Source organism: Neoarius graeffei, chromosome 7, assembly GCF_027579695.1.
Source record: "Neoarius graeffei isolate fNeoGra1 chromosome 7, fNeoGra1.pri, whole genome shotgun sequence".
NCBI classification, from domain to species: domain Eukaryota; kingdom Metazoa; phylum Chordata; class Actinopteri; order Siluriformes; family Ariidae; genus Neoarius; species Neoarius graeffei.
In genome coordinates, this window is record NC_083575.1 from 63414123 (window position 1) to 63430014 (window position 15892).

A 15892-nucleotide genomic window follows, 5' to 3' on the forward strand; every position below is an offset into this window, starting at 1 on the left:
TCAATCAATGGGATGACAATCAGGTGTGAGTGGGCACCCTGTTTTATTTAAAGAGCAGGGATCTATCAAAGTCTGATCTTCACAACACATGTTTGTGGAAGATGCACCACAACACATGTTTGTGGTGCATCATGGCACCAACAAAGGAGATTTCTGAGGACCTCCGAAAAAGCGTTGTTGATGCTCATCAGGCTGGAAAAGATTACAAAACCATCTCTAAAGAGTTTGGACTCCACCAATCCACAGTCAGACAGATTGTGTACAAATGGAAGAAATTCAAGACCATCGTTACCCTCCCCAGGTGTGGTCGACCAACAAAGATCACTCCAAGAGTGAGGCGTGTAATAGTCGGCGAGGTCACAAAGGACCCCAGGGTAACTTCTAAGCAACTGAAGGCCTCTCTCACATTGGCTAATGTTAATGTTCATGAGTCCACCATCAGTGTGTGCATGGCAGGGTTGCAAGGAGAAAGCCACTGCTCTCCAAAAAGAACATTGCTGATCATCTGCAGTTTGCTAAAGATCATGTGGACAAGCCAGAAGGCTATTGGAAAAATGTTTTATGGACAGATGAGACTAAAATAGAACTTTTTGGTTTAAATGAGAAGCGTTATGGTTTGGAGAAAGGAAAACACTGCATTTCAGCATAAGAACCTTATCCCATCTGTGAAACATGGTGGTGGTAGTATCATGATTTGGGCCCGTTTTGCCGCATCTGGGCCAGGACAGATTGCCATCATTGATGGAACAATGAATTCTGAATTATACCAGCGAAATCTAAAGGAAAATGTCAGGACATCTGTCCATGAACTGAAGCTCAAGAGAAGGTGGGTCATGCAGCAAGACAACGACCCTAAGCACACAAGTCGTTCTACCAAAGAATGGTTAAAGAAGAATAAAGTTAATGCTTTGGAATGGCCAAGTCAAAGTCTTGACCTTAATCCAATCGAAATGTTGTGGAAGGACCTGAAGTGAGCAGTTCATGTGAGGAAACCCACCAACATCCCAGAGTTGAAGCTGTTCTCTACGGAGGAATGGGTTAAAATGCCTCCAAGCCGGTGTGCAGGACTGATCAACAGTTACCGGAAACGTTTAGTTGCAGTTATTGCTGCACAAGGGTGTCATACCAGATACTGAAAGCAAAGGTTCACATACTTTTGCCACTCACAGATATGTAATATTGGATCATTTTCCTCAATAAATAAATGACCAAGTATAATATTTTTGTCTCATTTGTTTAACTGGGTTCTCTTTATCTACTTTTAGGACTTGTGTGAAAATCTGATGATGTTTTAGGTCATATTTATGCAGAAATACAGAAAATTCTAAAGGGTTCACAAACTTTCAAGCACCACTGTACATGGTAGACCAACAATGTAATTATATGTAGGAAGAGTCGCTAGTAAGTACTCACTAACTTTCGCTAATTACAATTGCTGTCGTGTAACTGTCAATTCTGAGAACTGCACCCCACCCATATATCATCTAGTCTCATATTCTGATCCTGTTACACTGATGGACAGGTTAGAAAGGGGCTGATAAACTGTATATCTACAGACAGTGCCATCGGGATCATCAAATGGTGACCTGTCTTTCTCTGGCCCAAATCCATTCACCAACATGTTTCCAGTTACATTAAAATTATGTAAAATCTGTGAAAAAAGGAGGCAACATTGAATACTGTCCCCATGAAAACCCATTGAAATATATATATATATATATATATATATATATATATATATATATATATATATATATATATATATATATATATAAAATGTGACACTGAAGAGATGTGTGTGTGTGTGTGTGTGTGTGTGTGTGTGTGTAATGTTTATAAAATTAGAAATTTAAATGACTGTAATGTAATACTCTGATTGTTGCCACATTTTTTTAGCCCTTGATATCACTGGTTACAGGCTATAATTATACAGCTACAAATTCGACTTATAAGGTACTCAGTACATTGGCAACTCAGTGTACATGTTTCTTACAACATCTGCTCATCTTCAGGAATATGAGTAAAGCTCAGTAGTGCTTCTTTGTAGGGTGATGAAGAGCCAAGACCAAGTTCACAACAGGTCTTCACTATCCTGAAAACAAAGAAAGAAAAGCCTGTCTAATAGTTGCACAGTGACAATACAGCAAAGAAACACATAAAACCAGAGATACATGGAGGGGTGCAGAGTGAAGTGTAAAGTAGGATGTTCAGCACTGCATACTAACTGCAGAGCTGTCAGTGCCAGTACTACATACCTAAGGCGGTAAAGATCAGAATGGCTCTTGCTGAGTGAGAGATCATGAGCAATGACCTCAGCGAGGTGCAAAGGAGGGAGGGTCCACAGAGTCAGAGAGACAGATTCCAGCTCTTTCACCAGGACATCTAGATAGAAGAGAGTCCGGCTCTAGAAGCACATAAATACACACTCAGAGGAAAAAAAAATCACCCTTCATAGGTAAAATAAATAAAGAGAACAATTTAATCGAGCCATATATTTCTTGGTAAAACTACAATGTGTACACTGCTTATTAACACTTAAAAAAAACTGCAGCATCCCAGTTTATTTTAAAGCTTGTGTAACCTGAGACATATTTTAATTGTTATCTTGCATATTATTGTATACTGCATAAGCTATATGATGGAAGCTACATTCAAGGTTTTGAAAACAATAAGTTGGCTTCCCATTCACACATATTAACAGAAATGCCTTTTTTTCCCCTGTGGGCAATTTAACTTCATTAAATTCATTTCAGCAGATTCAAGGCATGGGTTCCTGTCTTTAAGGCTAAGTAAAGTAAAACAGCCTTCTATTTCACACTCACTCGGCATAAAGGTCAATATTACTACTTCATCCACAAATGAGCAAATTGAAACCCACAGCAAGAACTCGGTAAAAGGCTTTCTTACTGCTGGGTTTCAAGGTGAAAGTAAAAGACTGGGACTGATCAGTGATAGACATGGTGCAGAGTGCAAATGATCCTTCATGGGGAGTCACTGACCTGCACGGTGATGCTGTGGCTATTGACAGAGCAAGGACTGCGGTCATGTGTGAAAGCCTGACGAAACTCTGCAGGACACTCAAATTGAGCCCATTTCTCTGGGCTTAACTGAAAAGAAGTGTCCAAACCTGGGACCTTGGGCTTCTTCTGAATAGTCGAGGGTGACACAGTAAACGGTAAGGTTAGATGTTTTCCAATGTTATTCTGATGAATGTAAATATGATCTACGGTATAAACTATTAAAGGCTATAAACGTTTGTCATTTTGGCTGCAGTTTGGCATGTTTAAAACAGATCACATGTACATTCTGGAGGTACACTACGTATATGGCCAAATGTTTGTGGACACATGACCATCACACTCATATGTGATTTTTTTTTTTTAACATCCAATTCCGAATTTCATCCACCCTCTGTTGTTAAAATAACCTTCTCTATACTGGTAAGGCTTTCCATTAGCTCTTGCAACATGGCTGTGGGGATTTGCCCATTCAGCCACAAGAGCATTAGTGATGTTAGGCACTGATGACAGGCAAGGAGGCCTGGGGTGCAGTCAGTGTTCCAATTGATTCCAAAGGTGTTCAGTGGGGTTGAGGTCAGGGCTCAAGTGACTTGAGTTCTTCTACTCCAAACTTTGCAAATCATGTCTTCATGGACCTCGTTTTGTGCACAGTGACACTATCATGCTGGAACATGTTTGGGCCCCATCGTTCCAGTGAAGGGAAATTGTAATTCTGCAGCATACAAAGACAACTTATACAATTCTGTGCTTCTAACTTTGAGGTAGCAGTTTAGGGAAGGCCCACACATGGGTGTCATGGTCAGGTGTCCGAATACTTTATAGTGCATGTGCCAAACCTCTTTAGACTTTAAACTTTTCTCTTTTTTTTTCTTCTTCTTGTCTTTTTTTGCGCTATCTGCTGACACAGGCACAGACAGAACACCTGGGGATTTCTTTAACATGTCTTTCATGACTTCCTCAGCTGTTTCCATGGACACCTGCATCAGAGAAATAAATTGAAATGTTAACTTCACCAAATGGGAATGTACACACACGCTTCACAACAAAATAGTTGCAGCATCTTCAAACATGTAATGAAGTATGCAAGTAAATGAAAAGTGGTTTTGTAGGTCTGTCTCCAAGTTTTAAAGGTTTTGCCAGCTTGGAAAGAATACTAACTTAAAAAACAAATCTTAAACCAGATGTTTGTTATCTTGTTTACAGAATAATTTTATTTTAACTAATTTTAGCTGTGGGCGGCACGGTGGTGTAGTGGTTAGCGCTGTCGCCTCACAGCAAGAAGGTCCGGGTTCGAGCCCCGTGGCCGGCGAGGGCCTTTCTGTGCGGAGTTTGCATGTTCTCCCCGTGTCCGCGTGGGTTTCCTCCGGGTGCTCCGGTTTCCCCCACAGTCCAAAGACATGCAGGTTAGGTTAACTGGTGACTCTAAATTGACCGTAGGTGTGAATGTGAGTGTGAATGGTTGTCTGTGTCTATGTGTCAGCCCTGTGATGACCTGGCGACTTGTCCAGGGTGTACCCCGCCTTTCGCCCGTAGTCAGCTGGGATAGGCTCCAGCTTGCCTGCGACCCTGTAGAACAGGATAAAGCGGCTAGAGATAATGAGATGAGATATGAATTTTAGCTGTAAAAATACAACCCCAAATCAGAAAAAAGTTGGGATGGTATGGAAAATGCAAATAAATAAAAGAAAGCAGTGATTTATAATCACTTGTTTGTTCATTGCAAACAGTATAAATCCAAGATATTTCATGTTTTGTCTGGTCAACTTCATTCAATTTGTTAATATACATCCATTCTCGTGTTTCAGACCTGCAACACATTCCAAAAAATGTTGGGACGGGGCAATTTAGGGCTCATAATGAGGTCCAACAATTAAATGATGTGATTTGAAACAGGTGATGTCAACAGGTAACCATGATTTGGCACAGAATCCGTATCCAGGAAAGGCCTAGTCTCTGAGGAGCAAAGATAGGCCAAGGATCTCCAGTTTGTCCAGAGATGCATAAGAAAATTATTCAAATATTTAGAAACAATGTTCCTCAAAGAAAGATATGAAGGGATTTGGATATTTCACCTGTGACAGCAACCAGAGGAAACTCCATTCACACACCCTATAACATCATTAAAACATCATTAAAAAATTCAAGAGGAATTTCGGTGTGTAAAACAATTTGGAGGTTTTCAAAATCGATGTGTAAAGGGCAAGGGTGCAAGTCTAAGCTGAACACCTGTGATCTCCAATTCCTCCTTTGTCAAACACTACACTATGGAGTTACATCCACAAATGCCAGTTAAAACTGTGCAAAAAGGAATCCTTATGTTAACTGGATCCAGAAGTGCTGTTGACTTCTCTGGGCTCAGAGGAATCTGGTATGGACCATCACACAATTGAAACATGTACTGTGTTCGGAAGAATAAGACTTATTACACTAATGCAGATCATCGCCGCCTCATGCATCATCAAAATTTGCCTCACGGCCCCCTTTCCCATGTCACAACGTCACTGTCAGTGTATGGTCAGCGTGACTGCGTATATTTTATATGGGAGTGCCTTGAGAATTTGCATACTTCTGAAGGGTGCCATGACTGAAAAAAGGTTGAGAAATGCTGGAATAAGTATTTCATGTCTTTTTTTGGAAGAAATGGATGTCATGTGCTTCAGACCAAAGACGAAAAAAGGACCATCCAGACTGTTACCAGCAACACGTCCAAAAGTCAGGATCTGTCATGGTATGGGGTTGTGTCAGTGCCTTTGGCAAAGTTAACTTACACTTCTGTGATGGCAGCATTAATGCAGAAAAGTACACAGATTTTGGAACAACATACGATTTTGGAACAACTTGCTGCCTTCAAGATGGTGTCTTTTCCAGGGATATGCAAAACCACATTCTGCACACATTACAAAGGAATGGCTTTGGAAGAAGAGGGTGCCTGTCCCTTCTGTCCCCAATAGAGAATGTGCGATGAATTTTGAAACGGAAAATATAACAACAACGGGACAAAATAACACCTGAAATGCTTCATCACTTGGTGTCTTCAGTTCCGAAACATCTCTTATGTGTTACAAGAAGGAATGGCAACATTATAAAGTGGTAAAAGCTTTGCCGTCCCAACTTTTTTGAAATGTACTGTCAGAATCAAAATTGAAATAAATGTTTATTTTGGAAAAAAAAAAGATCATATTCATGAGGTAAAACATCAAATAATGTGCTATTGTATTGTTTTGAGTTCAGGACAGGTCAAAGATTATTTACAAATCATTATTTTCAGTTTTAAATTCAACTTAACGTCCAAACTTTTTCTGATTTGGGGATGTAATTGCGTCTATATTTTTTGCCTGAAGGTACAAGATTCATCACAAACCTGCCAGATATCTACAACATAGTGATAAGCTTGAAACAGGTGATGCTGGTGCTTGGTAGATACTCTGGACTCCATGAGAGCCAGCAGTGTGTGTGCTTGCATCAGGATATCTAGAGTGCGCACATCCTTCAGTTCAGGTTGAGTCTTTACACTCAGGTGAGACGGAGTACTGACTGGGACATTTGCATTTGCCTGACCAGGGGTCTCTAACAGAAACAAAGCAGCAGAGTAGATGCAAATACAGAAAATAATTCTCAGCAAAATATGTTCTGTAGTAAGTAAAACATGCACAACAAATATGTAGACTTTGAACCTGAATCAACAAACGACAAACATTTTCCCACAAATACATCAAATACATTCGCAAAATGTATACTATCTGCATGTGTTATTAGTGGGATTACCTTGGATACTGTCACTCTGACTGGTGTCCAAAGCAGAGGACAGCAGAATGTCTATGGCAGACTGAGCCTGCAGCTGTGCATCAGTCACAGGGAAATTATTAGAGTACAGCCACTCTGCAAATTCCAGCAGTAAATCCACTTTCTGCCACTGATTATCAGCACTCTGAAGAGAGACAGCACAACACAAATGAATATTGATAACAAAATGATTTGCATAATTTTACCAGCTGATTCAATGAAGCTTAAGGCTCTGATAACATAGCCCATGTCCTTTGTATTCTGTTAAAGCTAAATATGCCCAGTAGAATTAAATATCCAGCAGGTGGTGCCACATGAAAGCACATGTTCTAGCATACTTCTATTAATCTCTCTCTCTCTCTCTCTCTCTCTCTCACATACACACACACACACTAGTGCTTTACTGGGAAATACGTCACTCGTATTTTTCCATATGAACTACATCTGGGACCTGAGTAACATCCATCTATCCATTATCTGTAGCCGCTTATCCTGTTCTACAGGGTCACAAGCAAGCTGGAGCCTATCCCAGCTGACTATGGCTGAGAGGCGGGGTACACCCTGGACAAGTCACCAGGTCATCACAGGGCTGACACGTAGAGACAAAACTATTCACACCTACAGTCAATTTAGAGCCACCAATTAGCCTAACCTGCATATTTTTGGACTGTAGGGGAAATCAGAGCACACCACGCAGACAACATGCAAACTCTGCACAGAAAGGCCCTCGTCGGCCACTGGGCTCAAACCCAGGACTTTCTTGCTGTGAGGTGACAGTGCTAACCACTACACCACCGTCCCGCCCACCCGAGTAACATATTTTCCGATATCTTCACTCGTGAGGATATCAGTGATGTCACTTCCAATGTTTTCCTGCTGACTTGATGCGCATTGTCAAAATGGTAAACCGGTTCAAAATTAAAATTATTTTGATTAGCTTGTGTATTTGTTTTTGTGGATGTGCCTATATAATAAATATTGCAGTGTGGTACGAAGATATGAAGTTTATCTTCTCGTGTTGAAAAACATTTCACTTGTTTGCTGCCCTCACTCGTGAAATATGCTGGACACACCTACTCATTCATAGGTTTTTCTTTAGTTTGACTATTTTCTACATTATAGAACAATACTGAAGATATCAAAACTATGAAATAACAAATATGTATTTATGTGATCAACAAACAGTTGTTAAAAATATGTTTCATATTTTAGATTCTGGGCGGCACGGTGGTGTAGTGGTTAGCGCTGTTGCCTCACAGCAAGAAGGCCCGGGTTCGAGCCCCGTGGCCGGCGAGGGCCTTTCTGTGCGGAGTTTGCATGTTCTCCCCGTGTCCGCGTGGGTTTCCTCCGGGTGCTCCGGTTTCCCCCACAGTCCAAAGACATGCAGGTTAGGTTAACTGGTGACTCTAAATTGACCGTAGGTGTGAATGTGAGTGTGAATGGTTGTCTGTGTCTATGTGTCAGCCCTGTGATGACCTGGCGACTTGTCCAGGGTGTACCCCGCCTTTCGCCCGTAGTCAGCTGGGATAGGCTCCAGCTTGCCTGCGACCCTGTAGAACAGGATAAAGCAGCTAGAGATAATGAGATGAGATGAGATGAGATTTTAGATTCTTCAAAGTAGTCATCGTTTAGTGTCTTGATGACACTACTGTAATTATCTTGAAGTAGTCACCTGGAATGCTTTCCACTTAATGTGTGCGCCTTGTCAAAAGTTAATTAGCTGAATTCTTGCCTTCTTAATGCGTTTGAGAAGCGTTGTGTTGTGTCAAGGTAGTGTTGGTAATTTACGCTACGTTCACACTGCAAGGCTTAATGCTCAATTCCGATTTTTTTGTGAAATCCGATTTTTTTGTGAGGTCGTTCACATTAACAAATATATGCGACTTGTATGTGATCCTCAGTATGAACGAAAAGCGACCTAAAAGTGTTCTGCATGCGCACTGCAGGATACGACGACGTCACACGCAGTGAGCATGGCCAGTGTTTACGGAAGTAAAACCGCCCGGTTGCGGTATGACTCATCCAATCTAGCTTGAATAGCTGCATCCCCCCAAATGGAAATCAGCTCCCTAACCTCTGCGTCCTTCCATTGAGAAGATTCAGAACCTTCACAGCCCGAAGCGTCCCTCGCACTGATGTCATGCGCAGGGGCGCAGATACGTCTTTTGAACTGGGGGGGACAAAGCTGCCAGCAAACCAACCCCAACCCCGATATGCCTGTCAAACTTGTTGTGGGTTACCATAGCAACCAAGCTCGAGCTTGCAACCTGTGCAGTCTGCGCAGCTCAACCAACCGAATATCAGTCTTTGTTTTGTTTTATGTGAGTTGTTGCAACTATGTATACACTGCCGTGCACCTCAATAAACCGAATGGTAATTAGTCTTTTGATTTTTCCGTGAGGTTTGCCTTATGCAAAGAAAGACAGCATAGACGTTTTTTCCTCCCTATAAGTGGGGGGGACCGAACGAGGTGAATTTAAATCTGGGTGGGACCCTCTATCTGCGCCCGTGATTATGCGCCATGTTGTTGTAACTTTTTTTGAGAGACCCGCCGCCTACTTCAGCGCAGAATAGTGACGTTTGTGGCTTGTTGATGACGTGTAAGTCAGATGAATGCGACCTGGCGGTTCAGACTGAAGTCGCATATGAAAAGAGCGGATAGGAATCGGAATTAGGACCACATATCCAAACGGCCTGGGTCGGATTTGAAAAAATCGGATCTGTGTCGTTCATATTGTCAATAAAAGATCGGATACAGGTCACATATGGGCGAAAAGATCGGATTTGAGTCACTTCAGCCTGCAGTGTGAACGTAGCCTTAGTAAATAGCCCTATTCGACAACTGTAGTAATCCATATTATTTCAAGAACTGCTCAACTACATCAAGAGAAACAACAGTCCATCATTACTTTAAGACATGAAGGTCAGTCAATCTGGAAAATTGCAAGAACTTTGAATGTATCTTGAAGTGCACTTGCAAAAATCATCAAATACTATAATGAAACTAGCTCTCATGAGGACTGTCCCAGGAAACAAAGACCAAAACCCTTTTTCCACAGCCCGTTCAAGGCGGAAATCTTATGCCTTTATTCCACCTTGCGTTCTGTATAAAACCTCCGAATGCAGAACAGGGGGTTTGTGTTGTTCTGCCTCTGAGCTGGAATCAACGTCTATGTAAAAATGCCAGCCGGCATGGCAGGACAGGAGTGTGAACTTTTTGACATTCTTCTTTCCAAGCCCAGCACAAATTCAGACGTTTCCAACTACAACATCTACACTGTCTATCCAGCGCACTTTTCTGCCTCAAATCGCTTCCTACTTGTCTTCACTTTCTCCTCGAACATATTTCTGGTCACAAACATGTTGCTTGCACGAATCTCTCCACTCTCCCTCGTCTGATTTCTAAATAAATGAGCATTTCTTTTCTCACTTCAACCTCTGGGTCAGTGTCTGTGTTCTGCCTTGCCTAGAGGTCTCATTACAATATACTATATTGGAACAATTTTCTAATGTCTTACCTGTAATTTATTGATTGCGTTCTGATAGCAGTGCATTTTCTGCTGTGTGTCTCTGGTAGACAGAGCCACGTGATGCCACATCATAGCGCAGGCCACCTCTCCGTACTCCGAAAATTTGTGCATGTCCAGCTCAATGCTTTCCCCTAGCTGAGCCTTCACCAGCACCTTCTGCTTATAGAGGGTACTGCACACACAAACACACATAGAAAAAATAATGCAAGCAGACAAATACACACCTGACCGGTATACATTTCACATGCCACATACGACTGTACAGACACAAATGATTTCCTGATTCAATAACTTACATATTTGAGGTGTTAGAAGTATTATAATACACCAATGTACAGAAATCTGATATAGGTTCACTGTTACTCATATGCTATAATAGTACAGTCAAAAATGTTACAAAAAAGTAATTCCAAAATATACGAAATCATACGAATGAAACTGTTGCAACATTTTTAAACAACAAAAGCTTACATAAACTCAAGAAACAGGAGTTGTCTCTCAGTTTGAAAATATGCTGTATGAAAATATAAAACATAAATATAACAGCAAATTTTCAAACCAAATGTAATCCTTATCCGGTATGTCACTTGATTTATATGCATTCTTTGAAAATATAATGTAGTATTGGGCTGTGTAGTTAATTGTACCCCTGTAAATACATTGGACATTAAAAGCATTTAGAGTGCGTGGCTGTGACTTGCATTTGCCCTAGGCAGATAAACTCACAGTCTGTGAGGGCTGTGGGGCATCCCTCTGATGGCCTGATCCAGGACCTGCAGGCCACTCCTTAAATTACCATTGTCTTCATGAATTTGGAACAACACGTTGTACATGGCTGCTTTCACTGCCAGGTCATCTTCAACTGCACCTACAAAGATGGTGTGTGAGTATAAGTGACAGAAAGACGGAAAGAGACATATCAGGAGTGAATGTGTATGCATGTATTGTTTTATGTGTAGGAAAGAGACAGACGTATAAGAGCCAGAATCCAAATAAACATAGTGAAACCAAAAGTTACAGTAATGCTTCACTAGGAACAACATAACCCAATCTCATCTCATCTCATTATCTCTAGCCACTTTATCCTGTTCTACAGGGTCGCAGGCAAGCTGGAGCCTATCCCAGCTGACTACAGGCGAAAGGCGGGGTACACCCTGGACAAGTCGCCAGGTCATCACAGGGCTGACACATAGACACAGACAACCATTCACACTCACATTCACACCTACGGTCAATTTAGAGTCACCAGTTAACCTAACCTGCGTGTCTTTGGACTGTGGGGGAAACCGGAGCACCCGGAGGAAACCCACACAGACACGGGGAGAACATGCAAACTCCGCACAGAAAGGCCCCCGCAGGCCACGGGGCTTGAACCCGGACCTTCTTGCTGTGAGGCGACAGCGCTAACCACTACACCACCGTGCTGCCCACATAACTCAATAATCAAGAAAAAGTATCCATCCATCCATAGCTGCTTATCCTGTTCTACAGGGTCGCAGACAAGCTGGAGCCTATCCCAGCTGACTATGGGCAAGAGATGGGGTACACCCTGGACAAGTCGCCAGGTTATCACAGCGCTGACACAGACACAAACAATCATTCACACCTATGGTCAATTTAGAGCCACCAATTAACCTAACCTGCATGTCTTTGGACTGTGGGGGAAACCGGAGCACCTGGAGGAAACCCACGCAGACACGGGGAGAACATGCAAACTCCACACAGAAAGGCCCTCGCCGGCCACTGGGCTCGAACCCAGGACCTTCTTGCCGTGAGGCAATGGTGCTAACCACTACACCACCGTGCCACCCCAAGAAAAAGTATCAACAACACCAAAAAAAAAAAAAATGTAAGTAAGTAAGTAAAGTTTATTTATACAGCACTTTTCACAGACAAATGTCAAAGTGCTGTACAGGGAATGAATAAGAGGAAACATGTAAGACACAAGTCACAATATATAAGAAACATGATAAACACAAGATACAAGAGACAGTAGATACAGACAATATACAACCACGATTCCAAAAAAGTTGGGACAAAGTACAAATTGTAAATAAAAACGGAATACAATGATGGGGAAGTTTCAAAATTCCATATTTTATTCAGAATAGAACATAGATGACATATCAAATGTTTAAACTGAGAAAATGTATCATTTAAAGAGAAAAATTAGGTGATTTTAAATTTCATGACAACAACACATCTCAAAAAAGTTGGGATAAGGCCATGTTCACCACTGTGAGGCATCCCCTTTTCTCTTTACAATAGTCTGTAAACGTCTGGGGACTGAGGAGACAAGTTGCTCAAGTTTAGGGATAGGAATGTTAACCCATTCTTGTCTAATGTAGGATTCTAGTTGCTCAACTGTCTTAGGTCTTTTTTGTCGTATCTTCCATTTTATGATGCGCCAAATGTTTTCTATGGGTGAAAGATCTGGACTGCAGGCTGGCCAGTTCAGTACCCGGACCCTTCTTCTTCACAGCCATGATGCTGTAATTGATGCAGTATGTGGTTTGGCATTGTCATGTTGGAAAATGCAAGGTCTTCCCTGAAAGAGACGTCGTCTGGATGGGAGCATATGTTGCTCTAGAACCTGGATATACCTTTCAGCATTGATGGTGTCTTTCCAGATGTGTAAGCTGCCCATGCCACATGCACTAATGCAACCCCATACCATCAGAGATGCAGGCTTCTGAACTGAGCGCTGATAACAACTTGGGTCGTCCTTCTCCTCTTTAGTCTGAATGACACGGTGTCCCTGATTTCCATAAAGAACTTCAAATTTTGATTCGTCTGACCACAGAACAGTTTTCCACTTTGCCACAGTCCATTTGAAATGAGCCTTGGCCCAGAGAAGACGTCTGCGCTTCTGGATCATGTTTAGATACGGCTTCTTCTTTGAACTATAGAGTTTTAGCTGGCAACGGCGGATGGCACGGTGAACTGTGTTCACAGATAATGTTCTCTGGAAATATTCCTGAGCCCATTTTGTGATTTCCAATACAGAAGCATGCCTGTATGTGATGCAGTGCCGTCTAAGGGCTCGAAGATCACGGGCACCCAATATGGTTTTCCGGCCTTGACCCTTACGCACAGAGATTCTTCCAGATTCTCTGAATCTTTTGATGATATTATGTACTGTAGATGATGATATGTTCCAACTCTTTGCAATTTTACACTGTCGAACTCCTTTCTGATATTGCTCCACTATTTGTCGGTGCAGAATTAGGGGGATTGGTGATCCTCTTCCCATCTTTACTTCTGAGAGCCGCTGCCACTCCAAGATGCTCTTTTTATACCCAGTCATGTTAATGACCTATTGCCAATTGACCTAATGAATTGCAATTTGGTCCTCCAGCTGTTCCTTTTTTGTACCTTTAACTTTTCCAGCCTCTTATTGCCCCGTCCCAACTCATTTGAGATGTGTTGCTGTCATGAAATTTCAAATGAGCCAATATTTGGCATCAAATTTCAAAATGTCTCACTTTCGACATTTGATATGTTGTCTATGTTCTATTGTGAATACAATATCAGTTTTTGAGATTTGCAAATTATTGCATTCCGTTTTTATTTACAATTTGTACTTTGTCCCAACTTTTTTGGAATCGGGGTTGTATAAAATCCACAAAGCACAATACACAGAAGTGTAACAATACACAAAGGACAAAAACACAACAGTTACTCAAATGCCATATTGAGCAAATGCTTTCATTAGTTTCGTAAAAGAGTCAATGGTGTCGGCAAGCCTGATAGATAGAGATAGAGCATTCCACAACTTCGGAGCAATGGACTCGAACGCCCGATCGCCACGGGTTTTTAGGCAGGTACGGGGACAAAAAGTAGGTGTAGGTTGTTTGACCTTAGGGAGTGAGCTTCTGAGTCGGGGTGGAGGATATCAGTTAGATAAGCAGGGGCCTGACTATGGAGTGCTCTGTATGTGAGAGTGAGAATTTTAAATTGGCTCCTGAAAGTAACTGGGAGCCAGCGAAGTGACATAACTAGAGAGGTGATATAATGTACATTTGTCCATTGCATTCGTGAATACGTGAGTATACTTAGATGTCAATATGAATGGCGAGGACAGCAAGAGTGGCAGACACAAGGATGAAGTAAGGACAAAAGGAGAGGAACAAAAGTTCCTCAGTGACACTTCTTAACCCCTTACTCCCCCTTTTTGCTGTCTCAGGTCATCTAGCAGTAATCTATTCGCTGTCCCACACACCAGACCATAGGAGGCAGGGCCTTCAGCAAGGGTGTAGGTTTGGTATTAACACTGGTGGGGACATAAACCCAATGCCAAACCCCAGTGGAGCCAACTTCAGGTCAACATTAGAGGGTCACAATATTTTGCTCTGTTGTGTTCCACCAAAAGAGTATCCATCATCTCTCCAAAGTCCAGACTTTTAAAATTTGAAGTTCAGAACTGTAGTAATTCATGAATAATAATAATATGCAATTAATTTGATTAATTGCAAATCTTGCATGTGATGATTAACTCATTCTACTAATTTGCAAATGTTTTACAAACGAATAACGCACTGACGGGAGGGTGTATGTTCCTTTCCCTCATAAATGGAAGTAAAACACATCCGGAGCCTTAAACACTACGTTTCATGAGGCTGGCAGGAGGAGTCGGCTCTCTTCTGTGGGATCTTTAACTAGTTTAGAATGCTCGTTTAAGCTGATGTGTGATTGATCTAATGGTAAAACAGCACGAGGGCTTGAGAACTTTTTGACACGTTGAAAGGTTACAATTTTACTTGGCAACATAATGTATCTGAATTCTGACTGGTTGTTGTTATATTATTGCCCTTTTGTTGTCTTCTTGAGCCCAGAGCGGGGGGCGGCAGGGTTCTACAGAGAAAAGTTTTTAGCCACCGCTTTCGAATGAACCGCCTCGAAAACAGTTCAGTTCAGTTCAGTGGATGTGTGGACTCGGGATGTGATGTTTTCAAAAGAGAGTTGGAGTAACCAAAACTTTCTGATCAAGAAGGCGGAGGCTGTTCTGCTTATTACGTGAAAATGTTTGATTTGATTAAAAGGTGTCTGAGCCACGAACAATGTCCACATCACCATCGGATTGTTGTTGTTGTTTACATGTGTCATGTTACCCGAACTCTGTCAGGGCTCCGCAGGTCTTAGCTGAAGCGCTTCAAATTAAGGGTTAGCGGGCTGCTAAAGTTTGCAGGCACTTCATAAGCAAGACTCGGTGCAATATTAGCCAACATTAGCACAATTTGATATGATTTAATAATGTCTTTATGACCTTAATGAACACCAGTTGTTGTCGGTATCAAGTCGGATTGTTATTTACATGCCACATAAACTTAGAAAACAGTCATATTTGTATGTTGTCGTTGTCATTTTTACACACTGAATACAAACTGTTGTTAACTGATTAATTTTACGAGCTAATCTAACGTTACATTCCTCAAGGACAGTTTGCTAGCTAGCAGCCAGGCACTGCACTGCAACCGCACTTGCTAAATGACATGGTAGCCAGACTTGATTGCTGTTTTTGCGACCACGCCCCCAGAGCAAATATTCATGAGTGAATTT

At 41.8% G+C, this 15892-nt stretch overlaps 1 protein-coding gene across 1 annotated transcript in view; it reads right to left on the minus strand.

Moving 5' to 3' along the window:
- The window catches only part of LOC132888892 (cilia- and flagella-associated protein 46), a 251873-nt gene that overhangs the window by 131340 nt on the left and 104641 nt on the right, over window positions 1-15892 (minus strand). Inside the window, exons 26-33 of the mRNA XM_060924987.1 lie at window positions 11060-11201; window positions 10322-10505; window positions 6786-6948; window positions 6382-6587; window positions 3858-3997; window positions 3000-3162; window positions 2256-2404; window positions 1994-2092 (exon numbers count right to left, since the gene is read on the minus strand). Of these exons, the coding sequence (XP_060780970.1) occupies window positions 1994-2092; window positions 2256-2404; window positions 3000-3162; window positions 3858-3997; window positions 6382-6587; window positions 6786-6948; window positions 10322-10505; window positions 11060-11201 (1246 nt within the window). The remainder of the gene's footprint in view (window positions 1-1993; window positions 2093-2255; window positions 2405-2999; window positions 3163-3857; window positions 3998-6381; window positions 6588-6785; window positions 6949-10321; window positions 10506-11059; window positions 11202-15892) is intronic.